The sequence below is a fragment of the Opisthocomus hoazin genome, chromosome 6, assembly GCF_030867145.1.
Source record: "Opisthocomus hoazin isolate bOpiHoa1 chromosome 6, bOpiHoa1.hap1, whole genome shotgun sequence".
Taxonomy (NCBI): Eukaryota; Metazoa; Chordata; class Aves; order Opisthocomiformes; family Opisthocomidae; genus Opisthocomus; species Opisthocomus hoazin.
The window spans coordinates 33,910,563-33,936,355 of NC_134419.1; the positions used below are offsets into that span (position 1 = coordinate 33,910,563).

General features: G+C 52.5%; 2 protein-coding genes across 5 annotated transcripts in view; one reads left to right on the plus strand and one right to left on the minus strand.

Annotated features, from left to right (window-relative positions):
- LOC104335097 (procollagen galactosyltransferase 2) overlaps nt 1-17,208 on the plus strand; it is a 29,593-nt gene extending 12,385 nt beyond the window's left edge. For 2 of the 4 annotated variants that reach the window (XM_075422686.1, XM_075422685.1), the window contains exons 8-11: nt 286-418; nt 1,805-1,932; nt 2,396-2,602; nt 2,976-4,537. In XM_075422686.1, the coding sequence (XP_075278801.1) occupies nt 286-418; nt 1,805-1,932; nt 2,396-2,602; nt 2,976-3,252 (745 nt within the window). In that variant the 3' untranslated portion in view covers nt 3,253-4,537. The other 2 variants (XR_012764222.1, XR_012764221.1) reach the window with 2 other exon arrangements.
- LOC142361702 (ral guanine nucleotide dissociation stimulator-like 1) overlaps nt 7,093-25,793 on the minus strand; it is a 28,766-nt gene continuing 10,065 nt past the window's right edge. The window contains exons 7-17 of the mRNA XM_075424104.1: nt 25,229-25,332; nt 24,818-24,902; nt 22,591-22,680; nt 20,662-20,748; nt 19,435-19,467; nt 17,843-17,964; nt 17,186-17,275; nt 15,029-15,215; nt 10,806-11,042; nt 9,452-9,566; nt 7,093-9,060 (exon numbers count right to left, since the gene is read on the minus strand). Coding sequence (XP_075280219.1) covers nt 8,873-9,060; nt 9,452-9,566; nt 10,806-11,042; nt 15,029-15,215; nt 17,186-17,275; nt 17,843-17,964; nt 19,435-19,467; nt 20,662-20,748; nt 22,591-22,680; nt 24,818-24,902; nt 25,229-25,332 — 1,338 coding nt within the window. The 3' untranslated portion in view covers nt 7,093-8,872. The remainder of the gene's footprint in view (nt 9,061-9,451; nt 9,567-10,805; nt 11,043-15,028; nt 15,216-17,185; nt 17,276-17,842; nt 17,965-19,434; nt 19,468-20,661; nt 20,749-22,590; nt 22,681-24,817; nt 24,903-25,228; nt 25,333-25,793) is intronic.

The following is a 25,793-nucleotide window of genomic DNA, read 5'->3' on the forward strand; positions in this document are numbered from 1 at the left end:
GGGTGTACCCATCAAGGCGCTTTAGAAGAACATTCTGAGGCAGGCACCTGACAAGTTGAAGGTCCCACAAGAAGTCGTTGGCAGAGTTAAGGTTATGATTTGTCAGCTTGGTTTAGGAATGTGCATCAAGTTGATTTTTCTCTGGGTTTTGAGTGAAACAAGTGCAGGAATTTCTCAAGATGTGGTGTTTCTCTGCACATCAGCAGCATTTCCCATGTCGTGTCTGATTTGAATTTACTTTTTCGTTTTTTTTTTAAATAGTAATAGATATTCTCTCTTTCCCAGAGCGCTGAACACGAGTCAGCTCAAGGCTCTCAGCATCGACATGCTCCCGGGTTACCGGGACCCGTACTCCTCCAGGCCCCTGACCAGGGGAGAGATCGGCTGCTTCCTCAGCCACTACTACATCTGGAAGGAGGTGAGGACGTCGCGGGGCCTCGGCTTTCTGCGCGGAGGTGCTGCGGGCGGGTGCAGTACAGCGCCGGGTTCTGGAAGCACGGGATGGGACTGTTCTTGGTTTGCAGGGGTTTTCCTGAACGCCGTGTTCAGCTTTTCCGTCTCTGCCTTCCATTTGCCAACAGCTCTGAGTGATTTTTATCAGAATATTTTCATGGCTGTTCGTGCAAAGCATCCGATAGCTTGCTTGGAGCAAGCTTGCTCAGGAGAAAGGCAAGAAGGTTTTGAAGAGCAAAAAGTGTTTAAAAAAACCCCAAACCTGGTGATTTTTTCCCCCTGGTTCTGCATCTGTGCTGAAGCAAGTTCAGTGACTCTGCTGACTGACCACAGTGAGGGTGGTGATACTGGCCCAGGTTGCCCAGAGAGGTGGTCAATGCCCCATCCCTGGAAACATTTCAGGCCAGGCGGGATGGGGATCTGAGCAACTTGATCCAGGTGAAGATGTCCCTGCCCATGGCAGGGGGTGGGACCAGACGGCCTTTAAAGGTCCCTTCCCACCCAAGCCATTCTGTGAGTCTGTGACTGGCTTTTTTGTGTTGGCATATCATAAACATTCTCAACAGTAGGGACCTCTGTTACCTGAGCTAAGAGACCTTGTTTGGGTGGTAAGAGCTGTAGCTTCCCTCTGTCCCTGCTCCCCTGGGGAGTGACGCTGGAGAGGGTCTGGGCTGTGCTTGGCAGAGGCTGGAGTCACCGGGAGGGTTTGCTTCGGGTGAGGTGAGGTGTGGAGGCAGGGGGGAAGGCTTGGTGCTGAGAGACAACGGGGTGACGGCAGCGGTTCCCCCCGTACGGGCAGCTGGTCCGAGCAGCCTGGAGCCAGCAGGAGGGACTCTGGGCCTGGGAAGCCAGGAGATGCCTTTGGGCTTGAGGCTAAATCGCCAACAGTCGGGTGATAATGCAGGAACCTGCACACAGGGTGCCTTTGCATGGGTGTTCTCCGAGTCATCAGGGCCAGGCTTTGGATGCCCCGGGTTGTCCCCCTTCCCAGGACACTTTCTTCCAGCAAAGAGCACTTTCTTCAGGAGCACTTTCTTCCAGCAAAGAGGTTTTTCTGAGCAGCAGCTTTGGCATCAAAGGCTGCTGCACGTTCCTCTGAGGAGGTGGTTGCTGTGGTCGTGCTAGATGGTAGTTCGTGGGTTCTAGGTGGTGCAGCATCAGGTAAAGGGTTCTTCCAGGTTGCAGATGCTCAGCCACCAGGTATCTTCTGGCCTGGCTCTTGCAGTCTCTCCTAGCTGAGCTGTGAAGCGGGGAGTGGTTCTCCTTTCTCCCTATCTACGTGGTCCAGAAGGCAGGGGAAGGCCAGCAGCTTCATGGCCACCGTGATCACTTCTGACCCCTCCTGTTTCAGGTGGTGAACAGGGAACTGGAGAAGACGCTTGTTATTGAGGATGATGTGCGCTTCGAACACCAGTTCAAAAGGAAGCTCATGAAGCTGATGGACGACATTGAACGAGCCCAGCTGGACTGGGAGCTGATGTGAGTGACCAGCTATGGGGTTGGCAGCACCGGCCGTGTGGTGGCGGAGGTGCAGCTGAGTGCTGGGGGCAGGGGAAGGTAGCAGAGATGTCTCAGGGGTTCTCCCCGTCAGGGCAGGCTGGTGCTGGAACGCCCGCCGGGTACCATTGCTGCCCGTGGTGGGCACGGTGCTTCATCTCGGCGGCATCCAGAGATGCTGCTGCGACGAGGAGCTGGCGCGGCTCCGTCCTGAGGCGTGGACCATGGCGTCTTAGCTCCCTTACGAACTCTTTCACAGCTGCGCCGGCCAGCGGGTGAAGGCATGGGGGGTGGTGGGGTGCTGGGTAGAGACCCGTGAGCCTGGCCAGGGATTACTGCTTGGACTGACCCTGTGCCCTTCCCTGCGTGGCATGAGCGGTGGCGTGGTCCTAACCGCTGCCGAATGGCTGCGGTTCCCGTTACCGCGGTCTGCTCACCCTTTCAGCTACATTGGCCGGAAGAGGATGCAGGTGCAGGAGCCCGAGAAAGCGGTTCCCAACGTCATGAACCTGGTGGAAGCCGATTACTCGTACTGGACCCTGGGGTACGCAATCTCTTTCCAAGGGGCTCGGAAACTCATCGGGGCGGAGCCTTTCAGCAAGATGCTGCCCGTAGATGAATTTCTGCCGGTCATGTACAACAAGCACCCTGTGTAAGTCGGACGCGGTCGTCGCTCAGGTTGACGTCAGCTGGGTCTTGCTGAGGGATCCTCAGCCAGCTCTGGGCTGCTGCAGCAGAGCTCCTGGCGCAGGTCGGAGGAGGCGGCAGACCCCCTGCGGAGGGGTCGTTGTCCCTGCCTGGCGCAGGGCTCCTGGGCTCGTTCTGGGACCCGGGCCCGTCGGGAGGCCGCGGTTGTACGGGCTGCGTGTGGTTGTAAGGCACGTGGCGCTGGCTGCAGAACCGGACTCCGCCCCAGCAACAGCCTCTGCTCCCCGGGACCGGTTTGCCCAGTGGGTTGGCTGTATCTCACAGGTGGCACTGGTGAACGTTGGCTGTGTTACTGACATGTTTTCTCTCCTCTTTAGAGCGAAGTACATGGAGTACTACGAGTCCAGAGACTTGAAAGCCTTTTCAGCAGAACCCCTGCTCGTGTACCCCACCCACTACACTGGGCAGCCAGGCTACCTCAGCGACACAGAGACCTCCACGATCTGGGACAACGAGACGGTGTCCACGGACTGGGACAGAACGCACTCCTGGAAGTCCCGGCAGCAGGGCAAGATCCACAGCGACGCCCAGAACAAGGACGCGCTGCCTTCCCAGTCGTCTCTCGACACGCCGTCCTCCAGGGATGAGCTATGACTGCCCGCTTCCCCCCAGGACCCTGTTGACAGCTGAACCTGCCTCACACTTTAGCTTTCCACCCTTGGAAGTTGTAGAGCAGCTCTTCGCGTGGTGTCCTGCCCGCTGCTTCAACGGGGGAGACACGGTGGTAGGACCGGACAGCTCACCAGGCGCGGAGGACGGGGGGAGATGCGGGAGGAAGGAGAACGGGTGCTCCAGCCTGGCAGAAAAAAGGCAGAGATGCGAACAAGAGCCCTCGCGAGCTTTTGTGGGGAAAAAACCAACCTTGAGTGACGTCTTTCTACAGTTCCTCATGTAGAATACTGTATTTATGAAGATTAATATATAGAGGTGTACGAGTGTTACCCCCTTTCTGGATCGCTGTGACTGGGCTGCTGCGTAGCTGTCACTCCTCATCGGTTTGCTGAGGGAAACAGCAGGCGAGCGTTGGGGCTGTTGGGGTTGGTTTGCCGAGGGGATCCCCGTCGCAATGAAGGTGGTTTCCAAACACGTTCAGTGCACTGGAGCCGGTGTCTCCTCCCTGGTCGCGCTCCCAGAGACAACTGCTGCTGGCTCCCATCCACCCATCCCGAAGCTTAGCAGAGCCCCTCGGAGCAGCCCTCCCAGCCCCGAGCTGGTGTCCTGGCTGTCCGAAAGCTGGGAAGCTGGCGGAGAAAGCGGAGGTGCCTGGGTTTATTTGTCCCTGCGCCGCCCGAAGGGAACGTGGGCGGAGTTGGTCGGGTCCTGCTTCACCCACTGCCTCGAGTTGTTCCTGCAGGAGAGCGAAGCCCGGCGAGCTGTTTGCAGGCCGGTTCCATTGGCCAGAAAACAAAGCACAGGCCTCTGAGGGACTTCAGGTGTGAAAAACCTGGGTATGAACCGCTTGACACTGTATAAAAACGAACCAACCCACAGAAATGTTGGCGTTCTCAGCTGAACTGTTCGCCTCGATAGAACTGCGCGTTACGGGACGGAAAGGCAACTTGTCTTGATATTTTTTTCACATGAGGAGCAAACTTCTCTCTTTTTTTATTTTCTGGTGTGCTTGCTGTTGGCTACCGTGGCAGCAGGGTACGGTGTTTGGTTATTTGGGTGTTTTTTTTAAAATGTTTCTGAGAGGCCGGGTGCGGAGGGCCTCCGGTGCCGGGGTTGGCTGCTGTGGGGGGGGGGATGCCCTCCTGGGCTGGCGATCGGGAGCCTCGCCGCTCGCAGAGCCGGGCCCTTGCGCACACGAGGCTGGGGTTTGTGTTTAATAATTGCTGCTCAGCGTTGTGCTTTCTGCTAACGAAGACATGCTATTATCTGTCAGCTGGTCTGATAATACATAGAACCTGGTGCAAGATGAGCAGCTGTCTGTGGTCTTCCTTGGGCACGAGTGGTCCCGGCCGGGGAACTGTGGAGTCCTTCGGCTGCGTCGCTGCCGCGGCGTCGCTGGCCACGCAGATCTGCTTGGGAGCCGCGTTCTGCTGCAGTCCAGGCTGGAACAGGGGTGAGTACGACAAGCTGGCGGCCACAGGCCACCCCGGCTGTTCCTCTCTGCCAAGCCCCCTCAGATGCGGGCGCAGCTGGGTCTGGCACAGCAGCGGGGGACGAGCCGGTGAGCCCGCTTGCCCTGGTGTCATTTCTCTGACCTGGAGCACCGCTGCCGTGGGGTCCGCTGGTGGGCGCGTGCCGGCAGGCTGGGGTTACTGCAGTCAACTGCAGCAGCAGGTTGTGAAGAACATCTTGACCAGAGCATTGGGTTTTTTTCCTTCTAGTGGACTCTGGAAGCAAGCGGTGCAAGGAGTTTGATGGTGGTTTCAGTGGAGGGTGGAAACAAGAATAGAAAAGTCATGAATTAAATGAATGTGTCCGTTTTAGAGCAGACATGGCCTCAGTCTAGTGGGTTGTTCTGTTACCTGTATGCACTCGTGTCTGTGCGTGCGTGTGTCCCTCACTTGTGGATTTGTTTACCTCTTCAAGCCGGGGGCCGGCTGGCAGTCCTACCTGCGCCCCAGTGCCATTTCCAGCTCCCTGGCGGGTGTTGCCCAGGCTTTGCCTTGCTCAGCATTAACGGTGTTTTGGAAAAGGAGGAGCCAGTTGAAACACTTCAGTGGTGTTCTGATGTTTTTCCACTTTCCTTGCACTTTTTCTTGACTCATCTGATGGTTTCACTCTGAGGGTGACGGAGCCCTGGCCCAGGCTGCCCAGGGAGGCTGTGGAGTCTCCTTCTCTGGAGATATTCAAGCCCCGCCTGGACGCGGTGCTGTGCAGCCTGCTCTGGGTGACCCTGCTTCGGCAGGGGTTTGGGCTGGGTGACCCTCAGAGGTCCCTCCCAACCCCCAACATTCTGTGAGTCTGTGTTCCAAAGCGGCCGGCAGGCAGAAGCACCAGCTTGTCCCAGCCCTGGGACCCGCAGCCCGACCCTGTGATCAGGCACCTGGAAAATCAGTGTCTGTTGGCAGAACTGAACAAGGGGCAGGACTGAGGGTTTGTTTCGTGAGCCACAGAGGGCTCGGTGGGATTTGGGGTGGTTGTTTTTTTTCCCTTTTCTTCTCCCTTCCGACCCCCCCTCCTTTTGGTCCAGGGTTTTGCTCAGCTGTGGCGCACCTGATCCGAGCCCTGGGCTGATGGAACCTCCTGCCCAGCAGCACCTGCCCCAGGAGTGTGGTGCAGGACCCGTGCCAACTCGGAGCAGGATTTACACCTATCTGCGAGCGAGCGGGCAGGCAGCGCCTTCACGGGAGAGGTGCTGGCGGCAGGCCCTGCAAACGGTGATCTGCAGCGGCGCTGTTCCTACCCCGGCCGCTCCGGGCTTTGCGTTTGTTTGAGGCAGGCAGAGCGCTGGTGCACTCTCCCTGTGGCAGTGCGAGATTCCTAGGTCGCAGGTGGATGGGATTTATCCTGGAGGGAATCGAGTAAGGCTGTGGTGGTGTGTTTTTTCCTCCCTTTAAGTAGGAAAAAAAAAAGCAAGAGGCAGCTTAAGGTGCGGGTGATCCTGCTTTTGCCCTTGCTGTTGTGACCTGAGCCAAGTGGTGGCAGTTGTGGGGGTCTCCCCGTGGTGAAGTGGCTCACGCCGGGGCTGCGCGAGCGGTGTCGGGGAGCAGGGGCTGTGCTTGACGGCAAAGCAGCAGCAGGGGGGGGTGTAAACGCCAGTGTTTGCATTGTGCACAGAGGAGGGGAAAAACCAACCCAGTGTGCTGGTGGTTGTGAGGCCAGGAGGAAACACGGCGGGGAGAAGATGGGAATGCTCAAACCAATTTTTTTTTTTGGTATTAACTTTCTGCAGAAATCATTCCGTGACCCAGAAGAGAACAGGGGGGGGGCCTACGCACAGCTCACGAGGAGCTGCTGCTACTCAGCGAGTAACACGGGCAGGAGACTGCTTTACCCAGGCAGCCCTTTCTGCCGCGCTGCTGGGGAGAGGCAGCAGCCGGCCTCCTCCAGACGTCTGGGAATTAAAGAACAAAAAAGCAGGACAGTAACGCTGCCGTGTTACAAACAGCACGGAACTGTTAGCGGCTGCGATGCCGGAGAGCGAAGCTCTGCCGGGGCAGGTTGTGGCTGGGGGGTGGCAGCTCCGGTGCGGTGCTGCCAGCTCTGCGGGTGGCGGGGCAGGCGAGCTGTGGGAGCTGGAAGAAGCTGAGAACAGTTAAAACAACATTAAACGTGATGGAGTTGAAGAGCGACAGTGAGGGAAGCAAAGAGGTGCGAGGTGTGAAGAGCCCGCGACCAACATCCAGTAATAAAATGTCTAAGAGAAAGAAACAGAAAAACTCCAGACAAATATTAATGGAAAACAAGTTTATATACTTATTGTATAAAGATTACAGGTAAGCAATTAAAAAAAAATCTTTTTCATATATAACCTTTTTTGGGGGGGGGGGGGGGTGTAATTTTAAAACCAAGAACATTCACCTTTCAGCTTAATACAGACACACGACCTCAGAGCGAGCAATACCGTGCTTCGCAGGTGACACCTCGCAGACACAACGCGTGCTTACACTGAAATGCAAAGAAAACTGGACTTCGGGTTCCTCGTGCCCCGACTCTGGGCGAAGGTTAAGGCTCAGTTGCACCTCAGCACCTTCACCTGCTTGACACAAACGCTCCCGGAGTTCTGAAACCGTTCGGCCTAGGACCTGCACGGTGCCACTTGTAAACAGCGGTGATAAAGCCTCACGTAGTGTAAAACCCACCCTAGTTTGCATCGTGAGCTTATCACTGATCGTTAGCATCATCTGAGCCCGGCTGTGACAGTTAGTGCTACAGAAGCGGTGGGAACGAAGGCCCAGAGGTGGAGAAAATTCAGTGTTGGAGGTGGGTTTGGCTAATACTAAGGTATCTCAAAGCCTGCCTCTTCAATAAGGGCTGCCTGCAATCCAAGGTCTCATTTATGGCTTTTTCAGATAAAAGCTGGCACTGTCCTTGCAAGGACGCCTGTGTTCTGGGGAGAGACTCAAGTAGTGTTACAGAAAGTTTCACTGAGAACAGGTAATTAAATGCTGTGTTCCAGCTGAATTCTTTTTTTTCAGCTGAAAGGATGTACCATGTCAGGAAATTCATGTCATGGATGCACGTGAAGAGCAAGGGAGGTGCCCGTGGGTTACGCAGAACAATGCTACAAGTACAAAAATATCCGTGGGTGATTGGGGTAGTGCTTCAAACCCGGCTGTCTCCTCTCCATATCCGCTTCTAAAATCCAAAGGTCAGCGTAGTTGCCCCTCTTGAGGGAAAAGGTGAGTTCAGAGTTTTGCTCTGGCGGAGTGATTGCACATTACGACAAGGTACATCCGGCGTTTCAGCGTGCGCGAAGGCGGCGGGGTCCGTTCAGAGGGCCAGCAAAGGCGAAGGAAACCCACCCTGTAGCGGCCTTGCGACCAGACCGAAGTCCAGACCAGCAGTGTTCGTTTGCCTTGGTGGTGAAGAAACCATCACATTCATCCAAGAGCAAGTGCAGTCCGTTTCTTTGAAAGTTCTTTGGAAAAAAAATCCAAAATAGGTAATTTTCTGGCGCGGGACAAGTGCAAAAAAGTTTGCCAGCTGTGCGAAAGCAATACCCCCCACGCGCAGCTCCTGCCGGCGCCGAGTGTTTCGGGGCCGCACCCACCCCGCTTTCTCGGGAAGGCGGCCGGCTCGCGGAGGCCGGAGCTGCCCGCGGCGCCCGGCTCACCCCCACCCTCTGCAGACCAGTGCTCCTGTCCGGCGGCTGGAGGCCGGCTGGCACCCCCTCCTCCTCGGGTCGCGCAGAACTGTACTGAGACGTCTCCAGTTGTATAAAAATAAATTTAGACATTCTTCTTCTGTGTAATACTGGCACAAAGGAAAAGGTTTTTCTCACCAAAAGAGTCAGCTTCTGTGGTGTCCGTAAGACAAATGTCGCAGTCCCGTTTGCCCCTCTGATGGGGGCTGCCACCCTCCGGGGCTAATGTGCAAAACAAAAAGAAGATTCCAGTCCGTACTGTCCGTAAGTCCGTGTCTGTCTGTCCGCGTCCGGCTGCGAGGAAGGAGAGACGCGTCTTTGGCTGTAGGTCTACCGCACGCTCGCTTCGCAGCCCCAGACGTCTCCCAGGCTGAAGACTGGCCGGTTCCTCTGGTGGCTGCATAACACTGGGCAGTAGCGAAGGCACCAGCTCTCCTCCCGGGGCCCACGGCTCCCTCACGCCATGATCTTGCTGGGCCTGTTGCTCCAGCACCCCCGTTTCGCAGTTCTGCGGAGCGTCAGACCGCAACGGCTCCGCATTTTCACCTGCCCGTCGAGCAAAGCTTTTTTCCGCAGGATGAAATCGAAGTTGACGTTGCTGTTCATGGCGTAGAAGACGTTGGCGTTGCCTGGGATCACCAGCTCTGCAAAAGGGGGACCAGAGCGAGTGTTAGTTTGCGGAAGCTGTGCCTCTCCAGCCCGAGCTGCGCCACGTGGTGCCCCCAGCAGCCGTCCCCGGAGGAGGGGAGCAGGGGAGAGGAGCTGGGGGCCAACCCCCCAGCCCGGCGGAGGCCCCGGCAGCCCCTCCGAGCAGAGGCTGTGCCGAAAGCACGGCTTGTACAGCCCGGTGCCGGCGGCGGGACGGGGGCCTGCCCTGCTCCCCGGGGGTCGCACCCTGCCACCCAGCCCCTCCCTCGCTGGCAGCTGTGACAACACATCCCTGGCATTTCTAACATCGCTTCACATTTTAGTCTTTCCTTCAAAATCCGGCAGGACTTCCCAAGGAGCAGCAGCAGCAGCATTCCGCTTCCCTACCTTTGTCCTTTGAGATGACCTGTACGAGCTCGTAGTCCTCGGCTGCGTCAGATTCCAGGTTGTGCTTCAGCATCGCTCTCTGGATGACAGCAGGAGCTTTGTCTTGGCTGGTTAGCTGGAAAGAGAGAGTTGCAAAGAGAGCTGCTGCTTATTCATTCTAGGTAATGATTTATTAATTAGCAAAGGCCTGCCTTTCTGCAGACCACTTGGTCTTGGAAAAGATTTCAGAGAACTGAAAAAATAGGATGAGTCAGTAAGGCAGGTTCTGCTAGGTACCGACACGTGGTACCTGGGACATATGGCGGTGGTGGTTTAGCTGAAGATGACAGATACTGTGCTAGAAGAGACCGCAGTAAATCAGCACCTGCTCTCCTGAGCAAGCACTTGGAGACACGAGACCTTGTTCTCAGTAGCGCTAACAGTCTGCGTACATCGCTGCCCCGTCTGTTGTTTGCAGACATCAATTAATCTGCAGCCTCCTGCCCTAAAGACTTTCTTTGGCATCCTGCAAAGACTTTTGGCCCCGTCCCTTGGCTTACAGTCTGCTGTGGAAGCGCTGCGCATCCGGAGCCGACACCGGACTCCCTCCAGAGCCTCGTGCGGTCGGGAGGAAGATGTGTCCCCAGCAGCCGAACCGGCCAGGCCCTCGGGACGGGCACCGTGCTGTGCAGGGAGGTCAGAGCACGGAAACCCAAACAGCGAGTGAAGCGTGCCGAGAACTGCCCCTGTACGTGTGTTCCCCCCCGGCCCCGAGGACGGCTCCGGCAGAGGTCTGCAGAGATGCGTGCAGGTGAGTCACGTTGCCACGGCCCAGCGCTCCTCGGCCACGAGCCCGGCACCCCTCTGCGGAGCCAGCACCAGGGGCAACGCCAGAGCGCTGGCGGCTGCTGTGCTGGCACCCTTCGCCACAGAGAGCGGCTGCATAGTTAAAGGGCTTCTCAGCTTCCTCGCCTCCGGCTCCCTGCTCCCAGAAGGCGGCTCCTGGGGAGAGCTGCTCCAGGCAACAGGCGGCACGTGGCATCTCGTGGCCAAACTCACAAGTCCCAGGCTAGGGAAAAAGCAGCCAGCCAAAGGGCAGGAGCAGCAAAGCCTGCACTTGATCAGGATGCTTCACTTGGAGCTTTGTGATTAAATGCAGACTTTAATTTCAAGCCTAGGAACTTCCACAGAGACGCTGTTTTCCAACCTCTCATTCGTACCGTGCTCCGTGTATTTGGAACCGTAACTTCTGTCATTTTGCCTGCCGAGCCCGGTTTGGTCAGTTGGCTCGGCGACTAGGCGCCCTCGAGACTAACAGCGCCGCTGGTTTAAACATCGCCAGCGATAGCAGCGCTCTGCTGCCCGCACCACCCACCAGGATGCTCTTGTACATGTTGCCGTTGTCGTCTTCTATGCTGATCCGGATGATGCAGGCGTCTCTGTTCTGCTGGTTGTAAACAGGAGGTGGCTCTTTTGAGGTAACGGGCGTCACGGAGATGGGGCACTTGTCGTTGGTGGACAGCAAGGAAGGGGATGAGGTTAAGGATGACACCCCTGAGGAAGACGTGTCCGTGGAATGGATGGAGGATTCGGAGGATTCCGATTCGGAGAGCTGCACAACAGAAAGAGAAAAACACGGTCATAAACTGGGCATTTTGTGTGCCCGCGTGTGCCGTTCTGGGGGAAGAGCTTGAGAAGGCAGAAGGCGCATACAGAACCTCAGCCGTCGGCACTCGGTCCAGCAGGCTGGCAGCGGTGTGCTCTGCCTCCAGAAAAAATGACCTTCGCTGGATTAATTTCACCGTTTTAATGAAGGCTAATTTCCACCAGGCTGGGTGTGCCGGCCCCTGGCGCTGCTGGCCCTTGGCTGCCCGAAGAGCAGGCCAGGAGATGGCAGCAGACACAACGAGCGGCGCCGGAGCCTTGACGCCAGTGGAGACGCTCACGCACACCTCCTGCGTGCCCCTGCTCCTTGGGTGGGCTCTCCTCGAGGGGAGCTGCCCCTTCCCTCCGCTGCTGCTCGAGGTTTTGCCTTGCTCTCCATCTGCCTTGCTCCAAAACTGCTGAGAGGGTCTTCCCGCTCCAAGTCACGTATCCAAATCACTGCAACAACAGCTCCAGCTACACAGAATCACAGAATCCCAGCATGGCAGGGGTTGGCAGGGACCTCTGTGGGTCACCCAGCTCAACCCCCTGCCCAAGCAGGGTCACCCACAGCAGGCTGCACAGCACCGCGTCCAGCCGGGTCTGGAATATCTCCAGAGAAGGAGACTCCACAGCATCCCTGGGCAGCCTGGGCCAGGGCTCCGTCACCCTCAGAGGGAAGAAGTTCTTCCTCGTGTTCAGCTGGAACGTCCTCTGCTTCAGTTTGTGCCCATTGCCCCTTATCCTGTTGCTGGGCACCACTGAAAAGAGTCTGGCCCCGTCCTCCTGACACTCACCCTGAAGATATTTATCGGCATCTCTAAGGTCCCCTCTCAGCCTTCTCTTCTCCAGGCTGAACAAGCCCAGCTCCCTCAGCCTGTCCTCGTAGGAGAGATGCTCCAGTCCCCTCACCATCCTTGTAGCCCTCCGCTGGACTCTCTCCAGTAGCTCCTCATCTTTCTTGAACTGGGGAGCCCAGAATTGGACACAGGACTCCAGATGAGGGCTCACCAGGGCAGAGTAGAGTGGGAGGAGAACCTCCCTGCACCTGCTGGCCACACTCCTCCTAATGCACCCCAGGATCTCATTAGCTTTCTTGGCAGCCAGGGCACGCTGCTGGCTCATGGTCAACCTGTCGTCCACCAGGACACCCAGGTCCCTCTCCACAGAGCTGCTCTCCAGCAGGTCCGCCCCAGCCTGTACTGGTGCATGGGGTTGTTCCTCCCCAGGTGCAGGACCCTGCACTTGCCTTTGTTGAACCTCATCAGGTTCCTCTCTGCCCAACTTTCCAGCCTGTCCATCATTTAAACGATGTAGTTATATGGATGCCAGCACCTGGCACAGAATCACAGAATCACAGAATAGTAGGGGTTGGAAGGGACCTCTGTGGGTCATCTAGTCCAACCCTCCTGCCGAAGCAGGGTCACCTACAGCAAGCTGCACAGGACCTTGTCCAGGCGGGTCCTGAATATCTCCAGAGAAGGAGACTCCACAACCTCCCTGGGCAGCCTGTTCCAGTGCTCCGTCACCCTCGGAGGGAAGAAGTTCTTCCTCATGTTCAGACGGAACTTCCTGTGCCTCAGTTTGTGCCCATTGCCCCTTGTCCTGTCACTGGGCACCACTGAAAAGAGATTGGCCCCATCCTCCTGACACCCACCCTTCAGATATTTGTAAGCATTTATAAGGTCCCCTCGCAGCCTTCTCTTCTTCAGGCTGAACAAGCCCAGTTCCCTCAACCTCTCCTCGTAGGGGAGATGTTCCAGTCCCCTAATCATCCTCGTAGCCCTCCGCTGGACTCTCTCCAGTAGCTCTTCATCTTTCTTGAACTGGGGAGCCCAGAACTGGACACAGTACTCTAGATGAGGCCTCACCAGGGCAGTGTAGAGGGGAGGGAGAACCTCCCTCGTCCTGCTGGCCACACTCTTCTTGATGCACCCCAGGATCCCATTGGCTTTCTTGGCAGCCAGGGCACACTGCTGGCTCATGGTTAACCTGTCGTCCACCAGGACGCCCAGGTCCCTCTCCGCAGAGCTGCTCTCCAGCAGGTCCACCCCAAGCCTGTACTGGTGCATGAGGTTGTTCCTCCCCAGGTGCAGGACCCTGCATTTGCCTTTGTTGAACCTCATCAGGTTCCTCTCTGCCCAGCTTTCCAGCCTATCCAGGTCACGCTGAATGGCAGCACAGCCTTCTGGTGTATCTACCACACCTCCCGGTTTGGTGTCATCAGCAAACTTGCTGAGGGTACATTCTAACTCTTCATCCAGGTCGTTGATGAAGAAGTTAAACAAGACTGGGCCCAGTACTGACCCCTGGGGGACACCACTTGTTACCAGCCTCCAACTAGACTCAGAGCCGCTGATGACAACCCTCTGAGTTCTGCCATTCAGCCAGTTCTCTATCCACTTCACCGACCACTCATCCAGCCCACACTTCCTCAGCTTCCCTAGGAGGATATCATGGGCGACTGTGTCGAAAGCCTTGCTGAAGTCAAGGTAGACAACATCCACGGCTCTCCCTTCGTCTACCCAGCCAGTCATGTCATCGTAGAAAGCTATCAGATTGGTCAGGCATGATTTCCCCTTGGTGAATCCATGCTGACTACTCCTGATAACCTTCTTTTCTTCCACTTGCTTGATGATGGCCTCCAGGATTAGCTACTCCATCACCTTTCCTGGGATGGAGGTGAGGCTGACCGGCCTGTAGTTCCCTGGGTCCTCCTTCTTGCCCTTTTTGAAGATTGGAGTGACATTGGCCTTTCTCCAGTCCTTGGGCACCTCTCCTGTCCTCCAGGACCTCTCAAAGATGATGGAGAGTGGCTCAGCAATGACATCCGCCAGCTCCCTCAGCACTCGTGGGTGCATTCCATCGGGGCCCATGGATTTGTGGACATCCAGATCACTTAAGTGATCCCTCACACAGTCCTCCTCGACCAAGGGAAAGTCGTCCTCTTTGTAGGCTTCTTCTCTTACCTCCGGGGCCTGGGATTCCTGAGGGCCAGTCTTAGCACTGAAGACTGAAGCAAAGAAGGCATTCAGTAGCTGTGCACCTCGTGCTTCATTTGGTTCAAGGACATTTAGTACAATTTAATCTAAAATATCCATAAGCTAAACCCCCACTTTTCAGCAAAACATCCCTAAAAAGGGCTTCAGTGATACGCTTGACACAATTTCATTCAAAAGGGAAGAGCCTGCCGGGGGAAGTACATCCCTGTGGACCCCCCGGTCAGGTCCCTTCTGCTGGGTCCCTGCCCATGCAGTTTGTCTCCCCGGGAGGTGACAGCACGCGTCCGGCCCCTCACGCCCTCAGGAACGCTCACGGCTGCAGCCTCCCGCTCAGTTTGCCGTGGGGCGGCTGGAGTCGAACCTCCCCTTCCAGCTGACTGAGCGTGACGGACATGGCAGCAGAGTAGCTCATTGAACCGGAGGTATTCCAGGAGGAGATGACCCGCTGTTGATCTTACTCCTCTCATTTGGTTTTGTTTGTGGGGTCATATAAATCCTCTTGTCCACGTCACTGCTAACGTCACGCTACCACGTGCCACGAGCGAGCGCGATGCTCGGGCTCCTCACCCTGCTTCCCCTGGGCTCGGAAGTCGACATGCCGCTAGCCTGCCCCATCCCTCTCAAAAAGCACCGTGAGGTTCTGAGAGAAAAACATAACCTCGTGCTTCTCCAGGCCCTCACCTAAGCAAAAGCACTGCCAGGAACCACAAGAAAAACTGGTTTCAGGGAAGGAGAACTTCAGTCTGCCTTGTGTCTTGGCCACAGAGAAGGGGTTGTGCAAAAATCCTGGCTGGATTGCTTCCATTTTCACACGCTTCTTTCTGGAATCTCTCCATTCCACTAAAAGCCATCCTCTAGGCAAGACCAAGAGGCTTGGGCAAGCATCTAGTGTCTGCCTGCGGTGCCGACCGCCGCTCACGGGCTTTGTGCTGGCAGCAAGGCCCCATCGTACCTTTTTCTGAGGCTCATCAGGAGCGTCTGTGGGAGAGGTGCAGACGTCTTCAGATTCAGAGTGATTAAACTCACACGACGAAACACTGGCCGAGTCCATGCTTTCACCAGAGCTCCCACCTGGAGTCGATTTGGGTTTCTCCTTGATGGGTGTGCTATGGGCCATCATCTCGGAGCTAAGAAACAGCCTAGTGTGGAAAAGAAAGCATAACGGCCTGTAAGCAAAAGCAGAACAGAGCTGGACTCAGCAAAGCTGTCGCTGGGTTCAAAAATCTTACAGATTGTTTTGGTTTCCTATCTGGAGCGGCCTAGTGTTTCCATTCCCTCTGTGTTGTTTGTGAAGAGGGTTTGCTACACACCAACACAAAACCTGCTTCCGCTGCGAATCGCAGCCGGTGCCCGGGTACCACAAGCGAGACCCCTCTTGGGCCTGGTGCGTTGTCAGACTCGCTTGCCAGGAAATGCTGGATCGTAAACCCGCCGCGTTCACAAGCTCAGGGATGAGCGCAAGCCAGAGGCACGGCGGCAGGCTCCGCCTTACGTGCTCCCGCGCGCGGCTGTCGCACCCTGCTCCCTCTGACAGAAGACAGCACAAGACCTACTTTGGCCATACACCGGGCAAAGGCCCTCAAAAGGCAAACTCATCCCTGCTGCAAATTCTTTCACCCGGGACAGGTGCCACAGAGACCAGTTTCTCTCTAAGAGCCTGAATGGATGCGTACGCAAGGAGGAGATCACAAGAAAGTGTAAATTAGAGGCTCTCCCTCTCCGAGACTCCTTGCTAAATGCGGGTCAGGTTAATTTAAAGGAGCATCAAAGGAAACAAACTTGTATAGTATATGAAGTGGAGAAGCAAGGTGAATGAGATGCTATGTCAGCATGCAGTTAATGATTTAAAACAATTTAGAGAGGTGTCACTCCCTGTTTCTGGGTTGAATTATGGCAGTCTTTTCTACAGCATTAATTTGCAGCAGCCATTCAGAGTGCAGATGAAACAGTTGTTTAGACAAAGACCGCACAGTGCAGACAAACACAGTGCAGTACCTTACAATAATAAATGAAATGTAGTCGGAAATGAGAGAATAAAGCCTGTGCTCGGCAGTGACAGTTCCTACGCAGCGCTTAGGCATGTGCCGTGGGAGCCACAGACGAGAGGCTGCCGAGGGTTCAGGCGCTGTCATTGTCAAAGCTCACCTTCTCACTACGTATCAACTCGGACGGACTAACCGAAACACTTCCCAAGCAGCTGCCCACGTTGTTTTGCGCATCAGAACTCAGAACTCTAGCTTGACAACATCTGTTCTTCTTTCAGACCCTAACCTGCACAGCGCGGACGCGAAGCGGACGGCTGCTGGCTGCTCTGAGGAAACGAGGTACCCGAACCAAGCCGGAAAGGAGAGCGAAGCACTGACAGCGCTGTTAAATTCATCATTTCCCCCCTCATCTTGATCATGCCACTGGTGTGTGGGGGTGCCTTCATATCTCTTCTCCCATCAGGTTCAAATTTCTCACCTTCAAGATATTTTTACTTCAGCCCTCGATCTCTGCTTTCATTCCCTGCAGCTCTCCCCGAATCCCTGCTAGTCTGTTGCTTCCCGTGCCTGCTGAGCCGCGTGCCCCTGTTCTCCACCCGCCTCTGGTTCCAGTCTTTGCGGTACGAGACTAAATTGGACCAAGTCCCCATGACTTTTTTCCTTCTCTGACTTGAAGGCAGTTAGACAGATTGCCTTTTTGCTAACCTTAATTTTCATATTAAAATCCTGCAAGGAATTTTTGCATGCGTATAGCAAATTAGACTAATAATAGGCCAGACTATATCCTCATTTACTCTGGTTTGCTACTGCATTCGAAGAAGTTATTACACAACAGATACTGAATTTATAATCCAGCACTAAAATTGCTCCTTTTTGTAAGACCATAGGAAGGCTCGATTATTTCTAATCTCTTTCATCATTAATAATCCTCATGACTAGTTATAACGATGGAAAGGGACAGCTTCGGGCAGAGGTGTGTGTTTCTAGCTGCTGGTGTCTCCTTCTGGCAGCGCAGTGGTCTGGATCCCCAGCCAGGTTTGTCAGCGGGCGGAACGAGGACCGCTCGTTCGAGGGACTCAGGCTCGTGTTAACACATTGAACGCCCCTTGCTCTGTCGTACTCACAGGCTGAATCTCTTCACCATGCTTTTCCGAGATTTCGGCGATGTGGTGCTAGTGTCAGCAGCTGCTTCAACCTCACGTGAAAGGCTGTAACTGCAGAACAGAGGCCACGGGGTTAATTTTTTACAGACAATACTATTAGTTATGTATCTCAAAGTAGCAATATTCAAGAAATGCAAGAATCCTTCAATTATTCCCACTTCACAGAAGGCTGCAAACCCATAAAGAGGAACAGAGCTCTGTCCACATTTTACCATGCAAAGCCCACCCCAAGCGCCCGGGAGACATTCACCCGGTGAACGCTCAGCGAGCTCTGCGTTGCCTCAGCTACCTGCTGCCCGCATCCACCAGCTCAGTGCCTGCATCCTGACGTCTCTTAGGGTCGACTTCTGAGCCTGTGTCTGGGCAGACAGACAGCCCAGACACAGCACACTATCATATTTCAAAGTCAGAAGCCTGATTTCCCATCTCAAAACTAAACCCTGCTGAGCGTTCACAGGTTTTCTACAGCTGTTTAGCGGAAGGCAAACGTATTTCCACTCACCTCGAGCAGCAGTGGAGGTAAGCTCTGCAAGAGGACAGCGGAAGGCTGACAGAACCTACCTGCCGGTGGCTGGGGGGTCAGAAAAGCCTGCTTTGCCAGCCGGACTGAGAACCTACCTCTCCTCCTCAGTTAAATGCTGCTGTCTCCTGAACCACGCGATGAATTTTTGGTCTGGTGTCATGCAATAGCTGTTACATGCAGATTGCAAGAGCTTAATTTGGGCAATTACTTCAAATTCCTAGGAAAATAAACAATCAAATAGGAATTTAATTAGAAAACAAGATAAAGCCAAACTCATTCGTAAACTGAACACATGCAACAACAGAACCAGGACAAACTCTGTTTGACGTGAAGCTCGGTTTCAGTTGCGTGACTGTTTCCAGAACCAGTTTTTCAAACAACGAAGCCTTTCCCCCCCCAGCATCCATAATGTGCATTGAAATGCGAACATTTTATCAGACACACACAGCTGAGAAGGCAAACACAAGGCGTCATGCTTCACCACAGAGCCTTTCCCAAGTACTGAGCGAAGCGTAACGCCGGTGCAAACCCACCGAACGGCAGCACTGCTGGTTGTTCCTCTGGGAACACAGGCAGCAAAGGGTCAGAAGTTCTGCCGATCACCCTACCCTGGCCAGACCAGCTCCGAGGGAAGAACCACGCGCTCTGCTTAGGTGGTTCTCAGGCAGCAAGCAAGGGTAATAGTTAGGGTTGCCTGCGATGAAAGCCAGGAGTCTGATCTTCCCTGGATTTGCACGTTGCGCGCTCACACTTGCACCAGAGGAACATAAAATGCTGCCCTTCACACGGGTGACTAGAATGCGCTGCTCTTCTGTAACTCCACTTGCATTCACACTTCGCCAAAAGATTTCTTAACCCTCCCTTCTGTCAGAGCAGGTTATAGAATCGGGATGCAGGGACGGAGCCGAGTGCTCAGCATGGTTCGGAGGGCAGCTTTGCCGCTGGTTTGGATGAAGCTGGGCTGGTGGCCACAGAGATCTCATTGTCAGTGTCCCGAGCCATGCAGTTACACACGCAAGGCAAGTCCAAGAAGTGGTTTGTAGAGCTGGGAGCAGTTAAGGGAAGGAAATGGCTCCATCAGCCAAATCCGAATCTGCTTTCAGGCCCCAGAACGGAGATTTGGCACGACTTCATTCAGCCAGATGTAACCCTAGTGCCTTTACTCCTGCACAGCGTTATCTCTGACCAACAAGGAGCAGGCTGAAAGACTGACAGCGTGTGTGTCTCAGTGCCGGGTACCTAGCTGGCTCTCGGCAGCCTTTTACCTACAAACAGTTCACTGCAGCAGAAGGAAAACATCTGCAAACTGCATCTTCTGGAAAGCAAAGGTCTCATGCCGCCAGGTCTGATTCACTCTTCACCACCCCACAGCACATCCAGGCGTAACGTACCCCCACGAGCACCAAAGGGAGGGAACGTGTGTGCCCCAGATGTAAATCCCAGGGGAGCAAGGGGCCTGCAGCTCCTCTTCCCCTGTTGCACACATCTAAAAAGTAGGTTCTGTCCTGCACCACCCCTCGCAGTTTGGCAGAGGCTTACGGTCTTCTAGGGATCTATTCTTTCCTCACAAACCTGCATTAAAATAAGCGGCTATTGTATGTGCCTGAGCAAAGAGAAACGGCCTCGCCAAGAGAACGCTCTAACAGAGGGCATCAGGAAACTGAAAATCGCAGAACATTCCATTTACCTTTCGCCTCTTTTCAAAATTGATCAGGCCACCCTGTTGGAAGGAAGGAGAAGGGGTCAGAGTAAGAAGAGCACATGCTCAGTTGAATTTAATCACAAACAGGGTGAAGTAGCGAGGCTAATGTAAAGCACAGACCTGCCCTGAGCAAGGGCAGTCTAAAAATACCCGTTTCCAGATGTGGTAAAAGCCACAGCTCTCATATGCCCAAGGCTCCAAAGGGTAGCTGTCCTCCTGGCCCAAATGGCCATCTGCCCGAGAAGAAAAGTCCAACACAAGAATGCCCATAAAGGCTGTGTCAAGACCAGGTCTGAAGAACGCTCGCAGGATTTTGCGTGCAAGAAACACACTCAGCTTTGCCTGCGCTGGGAGCCCAGCGCTGTTCCCAGGGAGTTTCGGAGACACCGACTGAACGCAAAGCATGCACAGAAGGGAAACTGCCAAAAAGAAACTGGACATGGAGCAACCTTCCACAGCCCTGCTGCAGGGCAGCTTGCAAAGCAAAGAACCACCAAACCAACCAGCCACCGTGACCAGCCCAGGGAGAAGGGGATTTGCCCGTTCTTAGCAGAAATGCCGGTACCAGCGCAGCAAAGGCTGGGCACCCACAGCACGGCTCCTCGAGCATGTGCTTTAACAGGGCCAACTTTCACAGGTGTTTGAAAACCTTTGAAACAAACACCTCTGAGAACTGGCCTCATCCTCAGCCTCTGTTAAAGGACCACACTCTCTTGCAAGCGTTTTAACCTTCCTGTGCTAGATTGGTTCCCCCTGCTCGTTCAGCTAAAGACAAATGAAAAAAAAAATAGGTCTTTAATCACTTTGGGGCTCAGACACGTCCAAGTCAATACTGTGAAGCACTTCAGTGAACAGTCTGAAGAGCTCAGTTCATGATTCTGTGTATTTTACCAACTATTCACAGAAATCTTTACACTAAAATGTTCTTTTCAGAAAAATAAAACAGAATAATGGAAAGGCTTCTTTCTTCATCTTTTCCTACCTAAGAAAACAAGGCAAAATAGAATGCTAAGCTCGTCCCTTGAGATAACTGCACTCAAATTCACGCAAGATTCTTGTTGCTAATAAAACTGCATGTTGCCTCCTTTTTTTTTCTGAAAACAGATTCCTCTACTTTTTAAGAGCTGCACAATAACCCAGTAGAAGATACAGGAACAGACACACTCAGTGGCAGGGAGGATATTCAGGGTTAAAAAAATTGCCCCCAGTTACCTCGATATGGTCCTGAAGGGCTGTGTCAAGCATGATGAGATCAGTGAGGAAGGTACCAAGATAAGGTACCGTGCCTCGCATTACCCCCTGCAAACGACCAGAGCAATGTCGAATTAATCAACTGAGAACAGTAATAATTAGAATTCTAGAATACTCCTGTACAGGAAAATTAAATAAAAGTAGTCTGCTTAACCAAGCAGCGGTCTTATAAACTACGTTTTCTTTCATTACATCATCCTCAGTATCTAATCTAAAACTGAAATAAAATTCTGCTGAGAGCGGGATGCTCTCACAGATACTGCCAAGCGGTTTTATATGAATAGTATTGCCCCCATACACTGATTTCTAACAGTGGGTCGCCAGGAAACCCTGCTGAGCACCAGGGACAGGGTCCCTTGGTTACCTGCTGCCAGAGCAAGCATTGGGGAGTGGTCCTGGCTAGCCTGAGTAAGCAGTTCCTCTCTCCCTGCTTCAGTCCAGCGGATTTTTACTTAATGATGTTGTTGTACTGTGTGACAGTCAAGGCAAATCAAGTCACAGGTTTTTTTCTCCAAGAAGTGACCATCTTCCCCAGCTATTCACTGCATTTTAATAGTAATTATTCAAATTTTATACCTTCTACAACCTCTATACTGCTAGCAGTATATTGTACAATTCAGGCTGTTTCTACACTTGTGAAGGAAATATTTGTTTCTGCCACCCAAAAGGATCTGGTTTTTTTCCAGTCAAACTAAAAGTCAAACAAAAAACCATATTCAGCACATTTGCCTCGCTATCCCAGATTTCTCTCCCCCTGTCCTTTCAAATCCTTGCCAACTTTGAGACAAAAGCCATTTTCACCAGCAGACTGGAAACTAGACACATTTTCTGAAACAATCTCTGTAGAAGTCTGTGCAATTTTCAAGCTGGTCTGTCAGAAGCTTCATAGCTTGTTTACAAGTAAATGAGATTTCTGCTCTGGCTAGAGACAATTTTTTTAATGTATTTTCGTTATGTATTTTACTACATGAAAATTGTGTGGATTCCCCTGTATTTCTCTCTAAAGGGTAACAAGAGTAGTTAATGGAATTCTTTCTTGTAGGACAGAAACAAGACGGTTGAAAACGATGAACACATGTTTATATTCATCAATCATTTATTACCCTTTTATATGACCGGTTTAGTAAATTTCTGGAAGACTTGAAACTAAGGCCAGACCCTTGGCTCAGTGTCCATCCCAGCAGCTGGGTGGGATGGGAAGCAAAGGCAAGTGGGGACGGGAGCAGCAGCCTTATGCACCCAGTTGTCCCCTTGCAGGGCCAGGGGAAGGCTGGCGCCAGGGAACGTAACATGGCCCCCTCGTACGTCCACCGAGTCCTGAAATCGTGGAGTGTTCTCAGCATCAGGTCGCTGAACGCACTGGCTGTGCTGGTGCTTTGCGTATCCATTTCCTCCTGCATTTCAGGTGTTGCTGGAGTGAGAGGACAGCTGAATTGCAGAACTGAAGAACCACAGCTGCTACAGCTTGGCAGCTCCGCGCAGGCCATAGAGCTTGAGCTGGGTGCAGCACGAATCCCGCTTCGCACTTGTTTGTGTATGCAGATGTATGTCTGTGCGGGAGCGTCTAGAAGTATGTATACACACATGCATAGCGTTACCTGCTCACTGTGATCCACAGCGTAAGGGAAATACAGCTTTGGGCGTATATATCCAGGGACAAACATGCTGGCTGCAAATTCAGTCCAAACCTTTCTCTTCGCTTGCTTTGTAGCAGCTAATCGATAGCATCGACGTGATGGTTTTGCTTGACAGAGGGCACACTGAGGAGCGTTACCTACTGCGCACTCGCTTTGTTACATACCTTTCTAGATTTTCCTTCCTACGCAATTCACCGATTACGGTTAATCACATTACCAGTTTGAAAAGGGTAGGAAAAGACCCCAGACATACCATATCTTTTTGCAGTTGCAGTCGTCTCTGTGTCCTTTTCTGATTTTCTTTCACACTGCTGTCCAGATTTGCAAATTTGGATGTTCCTTCCTGTAAGGGAATTAAAAGGCAATTAATGGAGGAGCTAAGTGGTACGCTGGCCACTATGTTGGTGTAAAATAATTGCAAATACATTTAAACAGGCAAGGTAGGCCAGCGAAAATATTTCCTGTGCAGGTACACACGTATATATGCACACATGCTAATTTTCTGGGACTCCTACACTGATTGGGAATTTTTGACGAAATCCCACAAGATGACCATTAGGGAATTTTTCTACAAAATAGCTCTACTCTGGCCAAAGCGAAGTGCTGTTGAAAACCTCCTGAGAGTTCAGATCGGAGAAGCTTAGAAATACATGAGGTGTCCAGGTGAGTCTCAGAACTCTATCCTGACACTCTTGACTGCAGGATTTCTGTTTAATTTCCTGATCAGGACTGCTACAAGTAAACATCTCTATCTTCTGTAGTGCTTTGTTGTTTTTCCTATGCTGCAACGCAGGGATCCAGCAACTACCCTCAGTGGCTTCCTGACTAATCCAAAACCACGCAGGAGATGGAAGTGGTAGGTTTTCATCTCCACAATTCAAGCTCTCCTATGAATGGGTGAGCTATTTCACAATAGATCTGCAGCCTTTATTTCCCTAGATCCATACGGGACGCTGGGAGTTACTGTTATTTTTTCCAGTGGCCGGATAGATGGGGCATGAATCATTATCAACGGCTTTTTAAGAGGCGCAAAACAACAGTCTGCACTTGTAAAGATCTCTCGTTGCAACTTTTTTCAGTCACAGTTAATGGACAGGTCACGCAAACGCTGTGTTTCCTTCCTTGGCTGAAAAGCAGGAGCAAATGAAACAGGATTGTTGTCTCGATGTCTTCAAGGTACTGAAAGGCAAACTCGAGATCCTCTAACAGCAGCTGGCAGGCAGGCACAGAAGGTAAAGCTGCGGCTCGCAGCAGAGCCGTTGTTTGGGGAGGAGAGAACACAGTGGTCCCCATCCACGCCGGCCAGCCTGTTTTGTATGGCATTGTGTCTGCACTGCACTTACATTTGCAGGGTTGATCGGCAAGGTCAAACACGGCTTCCCTCGAGAGACTATTTATAGCGACAGAAAACAAAAACTTTGAGGATTCAGTGGACAGTAATCCTCCAATCGTTACAAAATGGTCCGAGAAGTAGGAGAGAGGTTCTAGCTATTCTGCGGAATTTTTCTCCGCTCGCTGCTTTCAAAATGTTTTGCAGATCTACTTACGGCAGCTGGAGAGAGTGATTTGCTGGGAGCCAGAAGGTCCAGGCTCAGAATGAGTTGTTTTCTCTTTTTAATATTTACTTAAATAAGCTGCTCTAAACAAACATTTTCCCTCTGTGCTTATTATTGTCTCACCTGCTTTAAAATTTAGCCACAGATGTTGATAAATGGATGATAAACAAAACAGACTGACAGGTTTGAATGTGTTCATCCCATCATTCCAGAGCAAAACAGACACCAAGGTGAGGTACAAACGCCAGACTGACTGGATAGAACTGCCAAAAAGTAAACTGGTTAGCCAGTTTGTAGAAACTTTTTTATATAAACAGAAAAAATGGCCACAAACATTCCTTAGTTTCTACAGAATGTAACCTTTCCCTGCTATTCTTCCTCGCTCCTTTCAAGCTCCGGAGCTTGTTGGGGTTCGCTCAGGAGAGCGCACAGGTCAAACTGTTTCAGACAGAGCCTGCTTTGTTGTCCATCTGACCACACACAGAGCAGGAAGCCTGTTCCTTTGAAATTCCCAGCCCTGTTTTCGAGTTCCAAGAAAGGTACGAGATAGTTGGATAAACATCTTGGTTTAATTCCTCAGCTGAACCTAAGTGGCATTGTTCCAGTGAAGTCAAAAGCACTACAGTGGTGCAACCCAGTTGAGAATCTTGTTTGGAGATGCTCTGCGCTCATCGGTGCAAACCTGAGCCTTTCCAGGTCTGCTCAGAGGGTGCCCCAGCTAGCGGTTCATCGCTCTATACAGAGCAGTATATAAATCCAAAGCGCTAATATGTGACTATATATGCTAGTGTAGGTTCTCTGAGGAGCAATAAAACCACCTCGTACAGTAGTTCAGGGGGAGATGAGCTTTGGCAGCTGGTTAGAAAAAGGGCTAATCTCAGCTTTGATTGGGTCACAAGCCTTGCAACTCAAGTGAATTCTCACCTTCATTAGAAGCTCCCTGCTTGTCAAATAATTGTCGTGGTCTGAGAAGATATCAGACAGCTCTTCGAACATCAGCATTATATCCCTGTACAGGAGAAGATTAAATCATAGGGGTTATTACTAAGCACTCTAAATCAGATCAGATTACTACCTTTTCTCATGAATCATGAACAGTTGGGCATATAAAAGATAACACCAACAAAATGCATCCGATGAGATGCGGTACATCCACCGGGAACCTTCCCAGGATCTTCTGACGCTCCCAGTAAAGTCAGGCCTTACTTGACAGCATCACAAAGAAATGCCATAGGCATGGAGAGCCTGAGCAGGGCTTTTAATCCCACTGCAGGGTCTGAGATTTTTGTGAGAAAGTGGATAGATGGGTATAAAGGAACAGAACAACAGGCTTACTTTGGAACACACACCCAGGTCTTCTTTAGCCAATAGATGGAGTTGGACTGCAGGGCTGAAATGATGGCCCTCAAGGAGGAAAAATTCTTCAGGATCCTACATTCCTGTGAAAGGAGCGGTTAGAAATACAGGAGCATTAAATGTCAGCATTATGAATATGTTAGTGCTCTTCTGTTTGACCGGTGTCACGCTTGCTATGCATTCTCACTGCTAAGCAGGCAGCTGTACAAATATTGAGGATCAAAAACATCGCTCCCCCCTTCAGCCATGAAACACTTGATGGGCTTTGGCACTTCTATCTTGTTAGCCCCACTTTCATGTATTTGTGGCAGTGTTGCAGTGTTACAGCTTCCAGATCTGCTAGTACAAATAAAAGTGCAACCGAGTCCATGAAGGCAGGCTAAAAAGCACAAATGTTACTCTTCTTAAAAGGTCTTTATAGTTACCAAACCCTTTTACCCCTTAGGGGAAAAACCAGGCTTTGCCTCTTTCTATGTGGTATTTCAAATGTAAACCCTCAATCATCTAAGTGCCAATTAAAAATACAGACATTCAAAGGAATAAC